This window comes from Cimex lectularius, unplaced genomic scaffold (genome assembly GCF_000648675.2).
Source record: "Cimex lectularius strain Harlan isolate CLEC.00 unplaced genomic scaffold, Clec_2.1 scaffold249, whole genome shotgun sequence".
Classification (NCBI taxonomy): Eukaryota; Metazoa; Arthropoda; class Insecta; order Hemiptera; family Cimicidae; genus Cimex; species Cimex lectularius.
The window spans coordinates 231,152-247,673 of NW_019392808.1; the positions used below are offsets into that span (position 1 = coordinate 231,152).

The 16,522-nt window shown below is 32.7% G+C and overlaps 2 protein-coding genes across 2 annotated transcripts in view; both read right to left on the bottom strand.

The window, feature by feature from the left end:
* The window catches only part of LOC106668993 (activating signal cointegrator 1 complex subunit 1), a 30,985-nt gene extending 29,910 nt beyond the window's left edge, over nucleotides 1–1,075 (bottom strand). The window contains exon 1 of the mRNA XM_014398223.2: nucleotides 997–1,075. The gene's annotated coding sequence lies outside the window, so the exon portion shown is untranslated. The remainder of the gene's footprint in view (nucleotides 1–996) is intronic.
* Nucleotides 1,076–3,193: 2,118 nt separating this feature from the next.
* The window catches only part of LOC106668961 (neurotrophin 1), a 30,695-nt gene continuing 17,366 nt past the window's right edge, over nucleotides 3,194–16,522 (bottom strand). The window contains exons 3-12 of the mRNA XM_014398185.2: nucleotides 8,495–8,700; nucleotides 8,284–8,435; nucleotides 5,047–5,149; nucleotides 4,836–4,971; nucleotides 4,657–4,770; nucleotides 4,440–4,592; nucleotides 4,232–4,355; nucleotides 3,994–4,176; nucleotides 3,669–3,835; nucleotides 3,194–3,591 (exon numbers count right to left, since the gene is read on the bottom strand). Of these exons, the coding sequence (XP_014253671.1) occupies nucleotides 3,333–3,591; nucleotides 3,669–3,835; nucleotides 3,994–4,176; nucleotides 4,232–4,355; nucleotides 4,440–4,592; nucleotides 4,657–4,770; nucleotides 4,836–4,971; nucleotides 5,047–5,149; nucleotides 8,284–8,435; nucleotides 8,495–8,700 (1,597 nt within the window). The 3' untranslated portion in view covers nucleotides 3,194–3,332. The remainder of the gene's footprint in view (nucleotides 3,592–3,668; nucleotides 3,836–3,993; nucleotides 4,177–4,231; nucleotides 4,356–4,439; nucleotides 4,593–4,656; nucleotides 4,771–4,835; nucleotides 4,972–5,046; nucleotides 5,150–8,283; nucleotides 8,436–8,494; nucleotides 8,701–16,522) is intronic.

A 16,522-nucleotide genomic window follows, 5' to 3' on the forward strand; every position in this document is an offset into this window, starting at 1 on the left:
ATACATTATAGTCGCAAAATCTAGAAAATTTGTTTCGTTGGTTAAAGAAAGGAAGATAAAACTTCACCGTTGTATCTTTACTGCAGGCAGCAGTGGTATAGATAGAACTAACTGGTAACTACCTGCATGTGACCTGGCTGTTCTAGACAAACCATCGAGATTGAAAAAAAGTGCTCCGAGCAGTGTACAAAGAAAAAACTTTAAAAATCGATTTTGTCTTACAGGTATGTATACGTGAACAATTATAAATTATGTAAAATACTAATAAACAATAACAATAACAATGGCACGATGGCTGAAGTGGTTAGAGCAGAGGCGTATTGAGCCGAAGGTCGAGGGTTCGAAACCCGCTCGTGACACCAACTTTCTCATCTTAACCAAGCCCTTACATAAAAAAAATAATGAATTGAAATTAGTAATTTGGTCAATTAGACAATTAAACATGAAATGGATTAATAAACAATGTTCAGTTTAATTTAAATGTGATATGCAATTGGATTTATTAATTTCGTGTACAAAGATAAGGACGATAACCAATTTTGTTTTACTCGTATACATAAACAATTTATCATATAATTATGAAGAATGAATGATCTACACACAGCATAAATATGACGGTGACGATGACGGATCATATAAGGGTCAACGGACGATGATATAATATAGTTCATAGCAATTAGTTCTATTTTGACAAAAAATTATACACCATCAAGTACCAGCAGTACCATTCTAAATAAAATCTAACAGTAAAATTTTACCATTATGGAGTAACTACTTTACTTAATATGCATCTCTATTCAATGAAATGTATACCATTAAGACTGCACTGTTAATAATGAGTACTAATGTAAATAATCTTTGAATTAATAAAATAAAAATAGATAAAAGGTATTTTAGGATGATTTTGAGCAGAAAACAGAACAATGAGTAAAGCGACACAAAATGCATATTATGTAAAATTTATTAGATTATTAAATATTTAAAATAAAATCTTACCTTTTGAAGGAAACTTAATGTCAATAACACAACTTGCTAACCGCAACATTACCTCCCGGTGAGACACGAGAACACGGACGACATTGCTGCCATCTAGTAATTTGTACCATAAACACAAGATTAACTAACATAATATAATAATATATTTTATGGAATTAATCCTATTGACAGGGAAAAAAAACATTTCGAACAAGTAAACAAAATATAAAAGCAAAAGTAAGAAAAAAAGGAAAAATTACTTAAGTATTAAACAATATGTAAAATAAGAAAATTGCTTAAAAGAATGTTTCATATAAATTACCTAAAAAGAACACATTTATCATTGTTATTTTAAATTTTTACATTGTCTAAAAAATTAAAATAATACATTTTACAATATTGCATAAATAATATAGACATATTCTCTTTTTTTTCTCTGAGGATCCCCAAACACTCCTACTGTCTATACAAGTTTTGCTTTTTGACAGCAGGCAGGGATGTACCAAAATATTATTTTTTAATGTAAATTTATATGTAATGTACATTCTTACAAATAATTAGAAGACAATTACATAAAAATATGTTGATTAAGTAAGTAAAAATAAGAGTATTTTGTGTATATTTGATTAGAAATAATATAACTTTAAAATGAAAATATATACAAATTAACTCTTTGTCTAAAGTCTTTTTAAAAAACAATTTTATTTAAGTGTAACTGAATTACAATAGAGACATGATGATATTGAGGATGAAAAGTATGAACAACTTGGATGTTGAGGGACGTTGGTGGCGTAACGGTTTAGGCGTTGACACAAAACAAAAAAAACATTTCGATACATCACTGTAATGTAAAGGCCCCAGGTTCGAATCCAGCGGCCCTGCATTTGAACCCGACATACAAATGGGCTTTTCTTCAAAAACACCATCACCCTGAGGGTTAACCTCTGCTGTTGCAAACCCTTTTTAAAAAAAGAAAAAAAAACTTGGATTTGATGTCTCGGTGCAACTGACTTTTATAATTTACTAGTGTTACTGAAGGTAAGTGCGACTTAATAATGTTCTAAGGACAATTGTTAACTGGCACGTGTACAGAGATCAATTTTACTTAACACCTCGCTCCACAAGTTTAGAAGTTCCATGAAGGTCTAAATCAAAATTTACAATTTATAAAAGTATAGATCAACGTCTCAGTTACATTTTGTAACTTTCATACATTATTTAAGTTTACATTATAATGATGAACATAATTACTCATTAATACATTTGTCTATATTACATTTCCAGAGCATCTGGATTACATTTTTTTTTTTTTTTTCAAGAAAATTATTATAGATTGGTATTAAAATATACAAGAATAACGACCACCAACTTGAGTTAGAGTAAATTGTTGGGATTGTGGGAATTTTATTTACAGGATTGATGGAGGTGTTTTTTAGATTAAGTTTTTTAAGTGTAATACGGAAGTCTGGAAGTTGCTTAGGATGAAGTGTGAGGTTCATATTTTTCATCAGAACAGGATTCCCATGTGAAGTTGATTCATAGATGAGTGGTTTACCTCTGAAGACATGGCACTAGCAGCTTTGATAAGGAATACTCCTATTCCTCTTTTAAAACATTGGGGTCTTCTTGAGGTCCAAATAGCTCAAAGAGAGTCCGGCTAATCAACTGTTGAAACAGACAATTCGATGTTAGTTCGAAATGTTAGCCGTCCTACCGACTGCACCAATTAACTCTTCGTACTCAATGAAAGTCTTTTTAAAAACAATTTTGTTTAACTGTAAATGAATTACAATAGAGACATGATGATATTTAGGATGAAAAGTATGAACAACGTTGACGTCTCGATTCAACTAACTTTTATAATTTACTAATGTACCGGAGGGGGAGAAATGGTGACTTAATAATGCTTACACTTGTAGGAATAATGTTAACTGGCACGTATACAGAGATGAATTTGTCATAACATACACATACCTACATTGTTTACATCCTATTTGCCTGCTGGCAAATAAGGTTGACTTTCTTCAATCAAGAAACAATTCTAGCTGAATATGTGACATTAACTTAATTAAAACCATAGTTTCAAAAAGTACAAGGTATAAATTTAAAGGGTTAGAAAAGAATTGTAAATTAAAAAAATTGATTTTTTTTTTTAAATAATGTACAAACACATTATAAATAAATTTTAACTTTATTTAATAAATATAATATATATACACTTTACAGTTTAATGAATACAAACAAAATATTTACAAAGCATAAATCTGCAATTCTCAAGTGTTTGGTGAACCTCATACTGGTCTGAAAAATTTATTTCGTTTTTATTTTGAAACAACATTTAAGTCAGAGGAACATTATTATGCTGTCATTGACCTCGGACGGTCAATTGGAGTCCAGTCCAGCCCCACTCTTCTTTCCGCTTCTTGGACTTGCGGTCGGAAGTAATCTATAATCGGGTGGTAACTGTAGTTCACCCTCTTAGAAGGGATAGTTGTTGTGGGCGGAGGTGAAAAATTTGAAATGGTCATGGAATCTGAATGCATGCTATCTATTGGAAGGGCAGGATGTCTTTGGTTAGGTGTCGGCGGTGGCAAGATATGTGGCTTGAATTTTCCTCTTAAAAAAAAAAAAAAAAATACATAAATAAAATAAAATAAGTAAAAATAAGCCATTCACAAGCTATTGAATATTACCTATCAACAGTGTTGTTTCTTGTGATTCTTCTAAGTGTATTTTCATAAGGCGGATACCTGATATCCTCTTTTGTAGAACTTTCTCCTTCAAGGGGAAGAGGTGGGCCTCTATGTTGTACCGAACCAGGTCTCCTTTTATGGGGAGAATATGGTCTTATTCTAATACCCTATGGGAACAAAATTGAAATATCATACAAACACAAAGTTAATAATGTATCACATATGACTTTTCCTTGTAGTTTAGTAGTCACTACTGTCATACATAAAAAAAAACCTTTTTAAAATGAAGTGCGTATATGTTCAATAACACCGCTGTAAAACATACCTTTAAGGGAGGGTTTGATGGGGTGTGAGGTGTCAGAGGCTTTCTAATCGTAGTAGGTGGTTCGTCATTAGCGACAAGGTTGATGTCAGGACTTTCAACTGGTGTTATCGGTTGCTCAGTTGTTGACGAGTGGAAAATATTCCCTCCATAGCCAAGTATCCTGCATGAGCAACATGTTGGGACCTTCGACAAAACGTTAGTAATTTTTATGTTTTTCTATTAAATTAATTGGAAATACCTTAAAAACATCCATAGTGAGCCCAGCTGATTCATCCCAAGTGAGAAGGCGGTGATAGTTGTAGACTTGAACACACTGAGATTCAACCTCATCAGCCAGAAATGAACAAGGGCTTAATGGCTTTCTGAAAAATCATTTGAGTATCAAATTTAGCATTTACTGGGTTAATAAGTGTACAAATTTAGGAAATTTTCTTTTTTTAACGTACAAGCACAATTCAAGTCTGAGTGTCTGTGTATAATCCCCTGTGTTGACAATATATTTCCACTGTCCACTTGTTGCCCTTGCTTTCTTAGGTCTTGCAAACTCTAGAGTAGTACTACACATAGTTTTGCCTAGGTCTGCAGGTGTTCCTTGTCGCCTGGAAGAAGGTGGTCATAATTTTATTAAATAAAGCTAGAAACCTATTAATAAGCCATCTATACCTTGCAATAACATGTGGATCATGGTAACTAATGTTTTCCGGAGTAGGTTCTTTCAAAAGTGCCTTGAATGCATCTGGGTTCCTTTCATTTTTAATACTCTTCAGTATAGCCTCTCTGAAAGGCAAGTCAAGTTAGCAAGAGATGATAATTGCAATAATATTTCATTTTTATGTTATTACTCAGGATAATCTTTGGTTTCAAGACAAAGATTGTTCTTGAGCAGGGTGCAATTGAAAGGTGTGATTGTGATCGTGTTAGAAGCAGGTTTCCTCATTCCAGGCCTCGGTGGCCTTTTTCTTGGCAGATTGACTTTATCTGGAAGATAATTTGTTCAAAAATTGTACATAAACTACTATCAATCAAATACTGTTTAGGCGTCGAGAAAATTACCGATATGAACATTGACGTTTCTTCTGTTCATACCGTTCAATGTTGGTGGTGGCCTTCTGATATTAGGACCTGTCGCTGTACTTACACGATTCCCTTGAATGATCTGAAAAAATAATTTGACATTTCAATAAACAATTGGTCAGTGCACTTATTTGGATCAGTCAGAATTAAATAATTTCAAAATATTAAAAACAGGATGTTGCTTTTTGCAATAAAAGAAAGTGGGGTTGTTATATTTATACTAAAAATTGAAGCAAATGACCTAAATTAATATTATTACTTAAGTAAATTATAATAGTAATATTTCATTTGGTTTATTAACAGTAATATCATATCATGCTTTCAATTGTTTCATGAATATTAACTGATTATTATAAAGTAATATATTATTTTTTGTAAAAACAAATACTTATATTGACAAAAATATATAATAGATATAAAATTTATTAAGTATCAATTTGTAAAATATGCTAATTTTTTCCCATCAGGCATACCAACATGGAATGGAAATTTCCGACAGACGAATCTTTCTATAATAAATTCTGTAAATACTTTGTTTTAAAAAAAGTTCTTTTTTTCCCCTTTGATAAAACTGGTGTTTTATCTTTTTCTAATAATTCTGTGTTAATCTAGTTTTTAATAGTTTACCTTCAAGTTTTGTTTTAAGTTTGAAAATTTGAGTTGTATGTTGCACTTGAGAAGAAATATCTTTTCCAAATAGTGGTTTTTAGTGCAACTTGACTTGTACCGTCTCACAAATCGAAGATGATTTACTGTTCAAATGGTGGTGTGATAGGCAAGTACCCAAAAGTACACTGCCCATCAAACAAAAAACTGACCACCTGGTTTTTGCACGAAAAAATGGCCAACTTTGAAAATGTATTTTATATCAGCCTTGTAAGTCACAGACCTTCGCTAGGTCTCATTTACCTCTTTTTCGAAAATTTTACGCTCAACAAGAAGGCTTTTTTTAAATGTTTTCCTAGCTTCAGTCTTTCATCAATAAATTCAAAAATTAGCTTTCAATTGCTCACCTTCCACTTTGTCCGATTTCTGTACCGTTTTCGAGTTATTCGCGATTTTTGGGCAAAAACGTGGCTTTTTCGAGCTCATGGAAAAAACCGATCACTCTCTTTCCCGATTTAACCGAATTAAAAGCTTATTAAAATTCCCTATTGATTGCTAAAGGGCGCCGCTTTCGGGCGATTTCCAGGCTTCACAACTCAATTTGAAGTTTTCGTAAAAAGTGCAAAAATTAACATGTTCCCAAATTTTTGAATTTTTTTCGAATGACTGAAGCTAGGAAAACGTCATCTTGTTCAGCATAAAATTTTATTTAAAAAAATTAGACCTCTTGCACTTAAAACGCAGAGAAAATATGCATTTTCAAAGTTGGCCGTTTATTCGTGCAAAACGAATTGGTCGGTTTTTTGGGGGGTTTTTTATTGTCAGTCTGTATAAGTGTCGGCACATAATGGGATAAATACCAAAAAGTCAAAATATAATTGAATAAATAAACGCCTATTTACTAGGACAATTACATTGAATTTGATGAAATATGAGCACAAAAAATAAAATTTTCAACCAAAATGGAATTTTTACCAAAGATTTAAACTTTAAAATCGCAATCGTGAAATGTTTGGGTTTTTTACTTATCCAGTTTTGCCCCGAGGGTGCAAATTTAGTCTTGATATTGCTCCTTCGATTACCACCTAATTTTGCAATATGGATCACGTTCTTATGACCAAAGCGTTTTCTCAAATCTATAGTAGAAGATATTTTCTCAATAAAAATCCAATGAGTGTCATGAGGGAATTGATCTTTTGAAACCCAATTAAAAAATCACCGTAAAATTAGTTAAATTTAATTATTTTTTAGTCTATGATAGGAAATGATTACTGGAAATATAAAATTTAATTTCAACTCCTGAAAGAAGAATTTTATTTTTAAATAAAATGGCGCAATATTATTTTTATCAATAACATCATAAATAAAATTATTGTAACCTTATTTTTACTATATTTTTTTATAATCTAATATTAGGTGTTTCAATTAGTTAGCCAATTTATTGTTACTTTTCTAAGATACTGTTCTAATCAGAAGTAATTTCTCTTAATTAGTTGGATTGTTTCAATTTTCCTTTTTAAATTATGATTAATACGACGGACTTCAAAATCCTCGCTTTTCTAATCGATACTTTCCATGAAGAATGTTCCATTTTATTTTCAAGCTGCTCGATAAATTGCCCGTTACAAATCGACTACCGAGGCAAAGGAAATTCGAGAAAATTGCGGAGAAATACCTCAAAACGTTAATAATTGAAAAAGATACAGCGGCACGTACCACTAATTGGGCAGACCGTTATTTAACCTTAATATTTCTCGGTGGACGTAACGAAACGACTGACTAATATATGTAAAATATCTCGTAATTTTGCTTTTAACGTAGATTGAAAGAGATTATAGTTTTATTATAATACCTACGGGCCGGTCTCAAGGCTAAACCTACGATGATGTTATTCATGTTATGAATTGCATACGTGACCGTTAGGAAAACAAAAATGCACGAGTTTCTGACGTCAATCAAATCATTTGAGGTTCAGCGGTTGAAAAGTTAAGAAGGGCAAAATTCTTGCCAAATAACATCTAGTCTTATTAGCTTATAGGTAAATGCTAATTTTTCCATCTTCAGTGAAGGGTTTGAATGTTAGCGATGGTTAAGGATGTATTTTATTTTATTTGCTCCATTTTAGGACCAGCACTATTATAAAATGTCTCCGAGGCGTTACTAACAACTTTAAACTGTGCTAAAAATTTCTGAGAATTCTTCAACTATTTTAAGTAATTTGGTTGCAACACAAAAAACAAACTTATTTTTTTAATGTAAAGTCTAAATATATGCTCGTTTATTTTTTGTTCAATGTGATATCTTTTTGTAAAAATATTTAAAAGGTAAGGTTAGTATCATTTCAGTTTACAATAAGGAACGTTATAACATAAAAACCATACGCTTTAAATATAAATTTTATTTTTATAACCAATATTGGAATACAAATAAATAAAGCCTATGAATAAATACATCCGCGAGTATGTCCAACGGGGAAGATAAAAGTGCCGAACTCAAATGTCTTCCCTACATTTTAATAGCCCTGTTTGCCACCTTCACCTCCTGTTATCTAGCACCACAATGCAAAATTAATTTTCGCAATAACTACAAAGCATTACGAGAAAAGCTCACCCCTCCTGCGTAGCTCGTACTCCTTCCGCCTTCAGGCTGCGTCTCTCTCCCCAATCCTCGAAACATTGTGGCGATGTCCACCGCGATCGGGAGCATTAGTTGAGACGTGATGTTCTCAGATTTTGACACCGGTGGCAGCGGTTCTCCAGGACCTTCGTGAAATTTGTAAGTAAGATCTGATTGAAGAATTTAGAGTTTGTGTTTGATTTACCTGCCATGACCTGCGCCATGACGAGGGACGCGAGGGCGAGCCTCTGAGGAGGAGACATGATCCTGACGATCGGGAGTACCTGGCCAAGATGTGTCCAGGCACCAGGTCTTTTGAAGGCAGCTGTCATGGCTTTTTTGATCAGCTCCCGTTTCTCCTCTTCGTTCTGCGGATATCTGAACTTTGGTTCAGATTTGGTCACTTGCACACTGTAACAATTAATAATGTAATTTATTAACATAAACATAAAAATATTTTATTGAACTCATGAAACAGAGGCAATTCCTTCAAAATTCATAAATTATCTTAAATGGATATTGTTGATCTATGCAAGGAGAACTAGACTGTTTAACGTGGCAAATAAAATAAACAGCAATTAAATTTTGGCTGTCTGACTAAAATTAAAGACGGAATAATAAAAATTAAGAATAGTTTACAAAATCCTTTCCAGTAGTCAAATCTAGAAAAATTAATCGATATGGATCTGCTAGATTTCTAGTCAAAAAAATAAGAATAAATAAATAATAATATTAATTATTATTAAATTCACTAGTTTTCGTGGTCCGCTTGTCCAATTAATATCTTTCAATTAATTAATGTTTTTAGTTGAGATTAAAAAATTCTAAAGGTGGGGTTGAGATGGGAAGTTAGTTTTCACTGAACGAAGTTACGATTTATTAAAAAATTATTCACTTCCAGGGACAGTATGGGCCTCCAAAACCGTTCTAATCAAGAAATTGAACTCGCAAAAATTTGAACGTGAATCGTTATAATGAAATCTATTATATTTAGTTACTTCTTTCCCCATCTCAACTCGAGATCGGGAGTTGGTGCCCGAGTGGATCCAAGTCACGTTAGCTCAAGTGGTAGAGCATCGGCGTATCTAGCCGAAGGTCGTGGGTTCGAATCCCGCTCGTGACTCTGACTTTTTTATCTCAACTAAAAACCTTTATTAATTAATTATTATTATAATTTTGTATTATTCATCAGCATTGTACAGTTATACACAATTCAGTAACTACTCATTTATCTAAGTATTCATTTTTAAAATCAAAAATGTACAAAATAAGAATATTAGAGAATAGAATAAGAATAGTAGAATAACTAAGAACTAATGCCACATTAAGTCTTGAAACGGAGGTTCCTTCCAAATCTAGGTAGTGTGAAACGAATATAACAGATGGCTAATTAATTATTGATTTATTTATTGAAAATAGTGATTAAAAAATGAAAGATATTTTCTTCTTAAAATCTTAGAGAAGGAAACTCTAAAATTTACATCTGGACAACATATTTTGCAATGACTTTCGAAAGATAGGTTGCATTCGATTTTAGGTAGTGTGCGTATAACATTACCTATTAATTTTTTATTTATTGATAGTCATTTTATAAAAAGTTTATCTGTCAAATGCGTTTTGCCATCTCCACTATTGGGCCGGGGTCATTTTTGTGATCAAGTTTCTTTTCTAAAGTCGTTAGAGGGCTGTTTGTGTGTGTATATGTCGGTGCCTTTGGTGGATTGTTGGTTTTTTCGTGGTTCGATTGACCAAATAACTTCTTTCAATTAATTAATCTTTATGGAAGGTATTAGTTAAAGTAAAAAGCCAGTGTCACAAGCGGGATTCGAACCCGCGATCTTCGGCTAAATGCGCCGCTGCTCTACCATTTAAGCTATCGTGACTTCGAACCTCTCGGACACTAACCTCGAAAGGTTGTGGAGATCAGGAGTTGGTGTCCGAGTGGATCGAAGTCACGATAGCTCAAGTGGTAGAGCAGCAGCGTATTTAACCGAAGATCGTGGGTTCGAATCTCGCTCGTGGCACTAACTTTTTCATTTCAACCTAAACTTTAAATAAAAGGATTACTTAATTGAAAGAAGTAATTTGTCAATAGTCCACTAAACATAATGGATTTCATTATAACGATTCACGTTCAAATTTTTGCGCGTTCAATTCGTGATTAGAACGGGTGTTTTTGGTGGCCCATACGGCCCCTGGGAGTGAATATTTTTTTTTAATAAATCGTGTTCTGTGAAAACGAAAAATATAAATAATAAATTCGAGACACCTTTATGATCTGTGCCATAGAGATTAATTGAAAATACCTCTGTTTACGAAAGTATATAAGTACATAAGTAAACGTGAAAACGCCCAAGTGGCCAATCTCTGAGATAACTTGGCCAGTTACTGAATGAGCAATGAGGAGTCTGGAACTTTTTTTCATTTTTTATGAGGGCTCTACCTTCCCTCCTGTCACCCTGTGTGAGCAAACATGGTCCTGATGTTTTAATCCTCATTCAGAAACTGTCCAAGTTAACCAATAAAAATAAAAGAACTGGATCGCTCATAAAACTTAAAAGTAGTAGTTAAAAGTATTATTATTATTATTGTTCCGGGGTTTTCCTGGTATAGTGCTTTGTTTGGCATAAACAATGTATGCGACCTGTTGTAAATTTGTGTGCTTTTTAAGTTTTAAAGTTATTTTAGTGTTTAATGTGTCGTGTTTGTATATTTCTAAATTTTCGTGTATGTTCATTTTTCGTTCCTTTTGTAAGTCGTGTATGTGTTCCTGCTTGTTTGTAGTGTTGAGGGTTCGAGGTGATTTCTCTGAGGTAAGTTGTCTACAGAATCCCTGGCCGATCTTATAATTATGTCCTATGTATCTGTATTTTATTTTTCATGCTGTCTGTCTATTTATTTGTCAGCGCATTCGGGTTTTATGCCATTTCTGTCGAGTGTGGTAAGTTTTGTCAAAGTTTTGCTGGAGTTTTCCGATGAAGTTGAGTCCGCGTAGTTTGATTCTATCGTTGTCCCTATCTTTTATTTTTCGCCTGTTTTTCTTTTGTATATGCCTCCATATTCGTGTGTTACGGCGTATTTACAATTTTTGTAGAGTAGGTTTTTCGAACTTTTATCTTAAGAATTGTACAATTGTGTTCGTGGTTTTCAATACTGTTTTAATTAATAATTTATTACATTTTTCGTTAGTCTGTACAATGTTTTTACTATGTATGTGGATGTGGTTTGTTTTGTGTATACGTTTTGTTTATCTTTGTGTTTGTGTGTAACAGTTAATATTTGGTTCAATTTTTCCCTATTTCTCGTTTCTCTGTGGTACTGTTTTCAGTCTGTCCGTCATGTATTTTATTTATGCTATTTTATCTCTGTGGTAGCGGTTCGAGTCGGCTCGGATATGTCAGTCCAAATGATCCGAAACGGCCAAATTACAGGTTCATCCCGCAGACAAGCGAAGAAATCACAAAATTTAATTTTCTAGGCTTCCCTGGATCCATGTATTTGTGTTTCATTGCCATTTGCATGGAAGACAGCTTGTTTAGGTTCTTCTTCATAATTTGCACTTCACTGATGGTATAAATTTGTACCACGAAAGTTCTAATGATGAAGACCCAATAGTCTCGCCTTTTCTAATCATATTTTTGGCACAAATTTCACTTGATTTTGTATAATTGTTTTCTGATTTTTATTGCTATTTTTTTAAGATGTGAAAAGTTCATCCTTTTCTGACAAAAAATTGTAATTAAAGAATGTGCCCACATTATGAAATCTTGGATGTTTAATTTAAGATTTTATCCCTGACTATACTCAATATTTAAACATATTTGCTGTTAATAATGCAATAGACTTCATAATTCGGAATCGTTCATGGCAGTCTGTCTGGTATCCTTACCAAAAATATCTCTGTACCAAAGTTGAAAGAGTATAACATAAAATAATTCAGATATGCTGCTTTTAAATTAAAAATCCCTTCGCACTGATATTTCTTGTGATTATTTTGAACTCAATCCTTAATGTGTTTGATATTATAAGAGTAATCTCCTGTTCCTCCATAAATTTGTTATTAGTAGTAGTAAAATCCGTAAAATCCTCTACCTGTCTATATCCAAACTGTAAAGATCAAATATTAAAAAAAAATCCCATTTCACCAATTTAAATAAACAAAATTGTCAGAGGCGCATCCCAATCGCTCCCATGATCCATCGGGTTCCCTATCGATAGGGCGTTGCAAAAAAATAAAAACAAAAGGGCATTCCGAGTTGGGAGCTCCATGAAAGTACAAAAAAAAGAGCTTTTTATATATTTTATTCATGCTAATAGAAGCAATTATGTTCATTTTTCCTGCGGTTTCATTCTTTTCATTTTAATTCAGAGCAGTTTCTTATTTTATTTTATTTTTATAATAAAAGCGATTTATATTTTCTGTTCCAAATGTTTTATTTATTTCTTTCCCTCTTTAAATTTTTGATTTGTGGGCATACTTGAAGCACAAGTCCTTTTGGAACTTTCAATCTCCATTTATAAAATTGGTAGCAGAGCGTGGTTAATTTCTACAGAACTTGAAATCAGCTGAACAGACAAAATCGTCAGCGTTCTTGTAAGAAACGATATGTCGGAACATGAAGTAATCTTTACTCCTAACCAAGACCCGAACACAATAATAAATCAATTGCTGGACAGTGAAAAGAATGAGATTACACAAGCTTTAACAAAAGCACTAGATTTATCTCAAAACTCATTTTATTTAACATTAATAAGAGACACATTATCACAAGTGTTACAGAATTCACCAGAAAGCATTCGTTTTAAATTGAAACCCCACGTAGGGGAATTAGTAAAAAAATACGAAATTTTAATCACAAATCGTCTAAAAAGAGAATCAAAGAAAATGCAAAAAAAATATAAGGATGAGGGACCTGTTGCTTCGCAGACTCCGAATTTGCACACCAACCCAGAGGGAGCTGTAGGACTAACTTGGGATCGAAATTTTGGCGATGAGAATTATAATGCCGGCAATCAATATGATTCTGATTCCCTTTCCTCATCATCCAGTCTAAATTTTGCGAGTAATCAATTTCTTAAACCAATGATAGGGTCTAACGGAAAATCCGAATTTAAAATAATGTGCTTCCACAGTCACTTATGAGTAAACTTCAAAATGTTCATGTGTTCAAATCGTATGATGCAGAATCAATATTTCAGTTTCTAGTGGATCTCTATCCTATCGCCAATCGATATAAGAATGACTTTAAAAATATATTAAGAGCATTAGCGGACATGCACGAGGGAATGGCAGAAAGTATTTTGGTAAATGCAGCCAACTACCCTAATATTTCATTTGATTTATTAAAAAAAAGTATTATAAAAAACCAAACTACAGAAAATCAAAAACTTGTTTTAAGAGCTAAGCATTTCATGAGGCACCTATTGGAAAAGGAATCATTAAGAAGCTTTGTGAATAAGAAAATTACCTGTGCTAATATTCTAGAAGATATATCTGAAAAAGAATTGATACAACATATCGTAGAGAGTTTACGTCTCCAATACCTAGCGTTAATGGGATCAAAACTAAATTTCTCGACATTATCGGAACTTTGGAAACAAATAGGTTACATTGAAATGATTTTGGCGAACCGTAGTATAAATATCTCTAATGATGATCAGGCAAGTCCTGAGGTGGTCCCTGACTTTTCAAAAAGCTCCTCCTTATTCAGCCAGAAGTTAGAACATTTTGTCGATGAACCTACTAAATCAAGTGATCAATGTGGTTGTAAACCCAACCGTTCTATTCCTAAAGAGATGAAAAATAAAAGTTATAGGTCTCCCCATTTTCAAACAGTCCCAAAGAATCATAATAACTATAAAATACAATTTCGCCCAATGCAGTCGGGGAGGTACTTTAATCAAACACGTAGAAATAGATAAATTTTTGTTTAATAAAATTATTAAAATAGGTTTTAAAAAAGCTTTATATATTTTATTCATGCTAAGAGAAGCAATTATGTTCATTTTTCCTGTGGTTTCATTCTTTTCATTTTAGTTCAGAGCAGTTTTTTATTTTTGTAATAAAAGTGATTTTTTTATGTTCCAAATTTTTATTTATTTCTTTTCCTCTTTAAATTTTTGATTTGTGAGCATACTTGAAGCACAAGTCATTTTGGAACTTTCAATCTCCATTTATAAAACACAAAAATATGATTACTTATTTCACTATAGCATTTCTATAATTTTAAATGCTGGTATTAGGTGATTGTAGTGATATATTAAACACAAGCAACTCTACCTTAAAGGCTCATTTTCTCCAACTGGGTATAACTACTATACCGCATATTGATTTTATAGAATGAATTTTCTTTTAATATTTTATTTTATGTGTATATGTATATTATGTACGGGTTATATATGTGGGAATCTTATTCATCGATTAGCGTAATAAATTAAAAAAAAAGTAATTCGGAAACTTAACCCTAAGCATGTACCATCTGTATATAAAGTAGTCGTATGATCACAATCTCACCGTTTTCAGTTTTCCAGTTATCACATCTGCTCCAATCACTGCTTCAAAAGAGAACTATCACTCTAGACCGCTCCTGGATGACTAAACGATTCACCGCGAGGCTGTAAACCCGAGTAATTACATCCAGGGATATCCTACTTGAGGAGGAGCGTGACCGATAGACCACTTTCTTTCCCGGTTCTGGGTCGGCCGGTGTTCGATGTTTACTCACTGTTGTGTACTTAACGCAGTGCGATACGGATTCAACAATGGTAACCCACTCCTGATAACGCATGTCACATGGTGAAAGTTTCGGCGACAATGAATTTGCATTAATCGGATCTTAATTTGGCGTTAGAGACTTTCCCTCCTGTTGGCTAATCAATTGTGAAAAAACAAACCGGAAACGAATCTCGGTCTGGTTACAAATCGGTAGAGGTTTTCGTGTCATATAGTTACAGTGTAAAAGTAAAGAACATGATGGGTAAACTTCTGATAACTCCAGGTTAAAACAGACTTCAATAAGCTGGTTTTAAGTTAATCTGATGGTTCTGTTACAAGTCAATACTTACCGATAATATAAAAAAGACGAAAATCTTAATATAAGAACATACCCTTTCAGAAAACTTTTAAAATTAGAAAAACTACCTTTGTTAGACGAATGATGTGTAATTTTCGTATCTCCTTCTTATATTCAATCTTCTTTTTTCATTCACTCATTCTTTTTCATAAATTTTAGATAAATTTGACCTTTTACCAATCATATTGGTCTGTTTTCTTAAATATATTCAGCAGTAATTAATGTAACTTGGGAATAACTCTTTTTTGCATACCGTTTCTGCCCTAATTCCACATGGCCTGTTACTATTGTAATAGCTTGCATATAAGATTTTCTTTTTTAGTTATAATTGTATTTAATAATTATATAGAAAGAAATCACGTGTCAACCGAAATTCCTTCTTTTACCCTGCTTTTTTAAAGTTTAATTCTCTTTCAGAACGGAAAAATTGGTCTAATAGGAAATAGATTTAGAAAATTTCCTTAAATTGGTGTTGTGCAAAATGGTGGCCCTATTGGAAAGATGGTGCAGATCAATTGTAACTTTGGAAAAAACTATGCAGCGAGCTTATGTAATGATATAGTTATTTATTTCAATTAATTAATATTTATGTAAGGTGTGTGTGTAGAGATTAGTGACCGTTAATCGTATATGTAAGGTATAGGTTGAGATAAAAAAAGTCAGTGTCACGAGCGGGATTCGAACCCAAGACCTTCGGCTAAATACGCCGCTGCTCTACTACTTGACAGTCTACCATTTGTCGCCGAGAATCAAATTGATTCGAGATGATCGAAGTCACGATAGCTCAAGTGGTAGAGTAGCGGCGTGTCAAGCCGAAAGTCGTGTGTTCGAATCCCCTTCGTGACACTGACTTTTTTTTATCTCAACTAAAAACCTTAATTAATTGGTCAATTAATTGGAATGATACTAATTGGTCAAGTGGTGAATTTAATCAATAATAATAATGACTTTTATATTTATAATAATAGCTAATACGGGTCTGAATAACCAAGCTTTCGGATGCTCCCCACCCAAAAAAATAATAGTTAAAAATGATAAAATTTAGTAGACTGTTAATTAACGTAAAACAGAAGGTTTTTTTAATGTTATATGGAATCTATACAATTATTAATTTATTAAATATATATTCTATAAAAGATGAGGGAACGTAGAATATACAG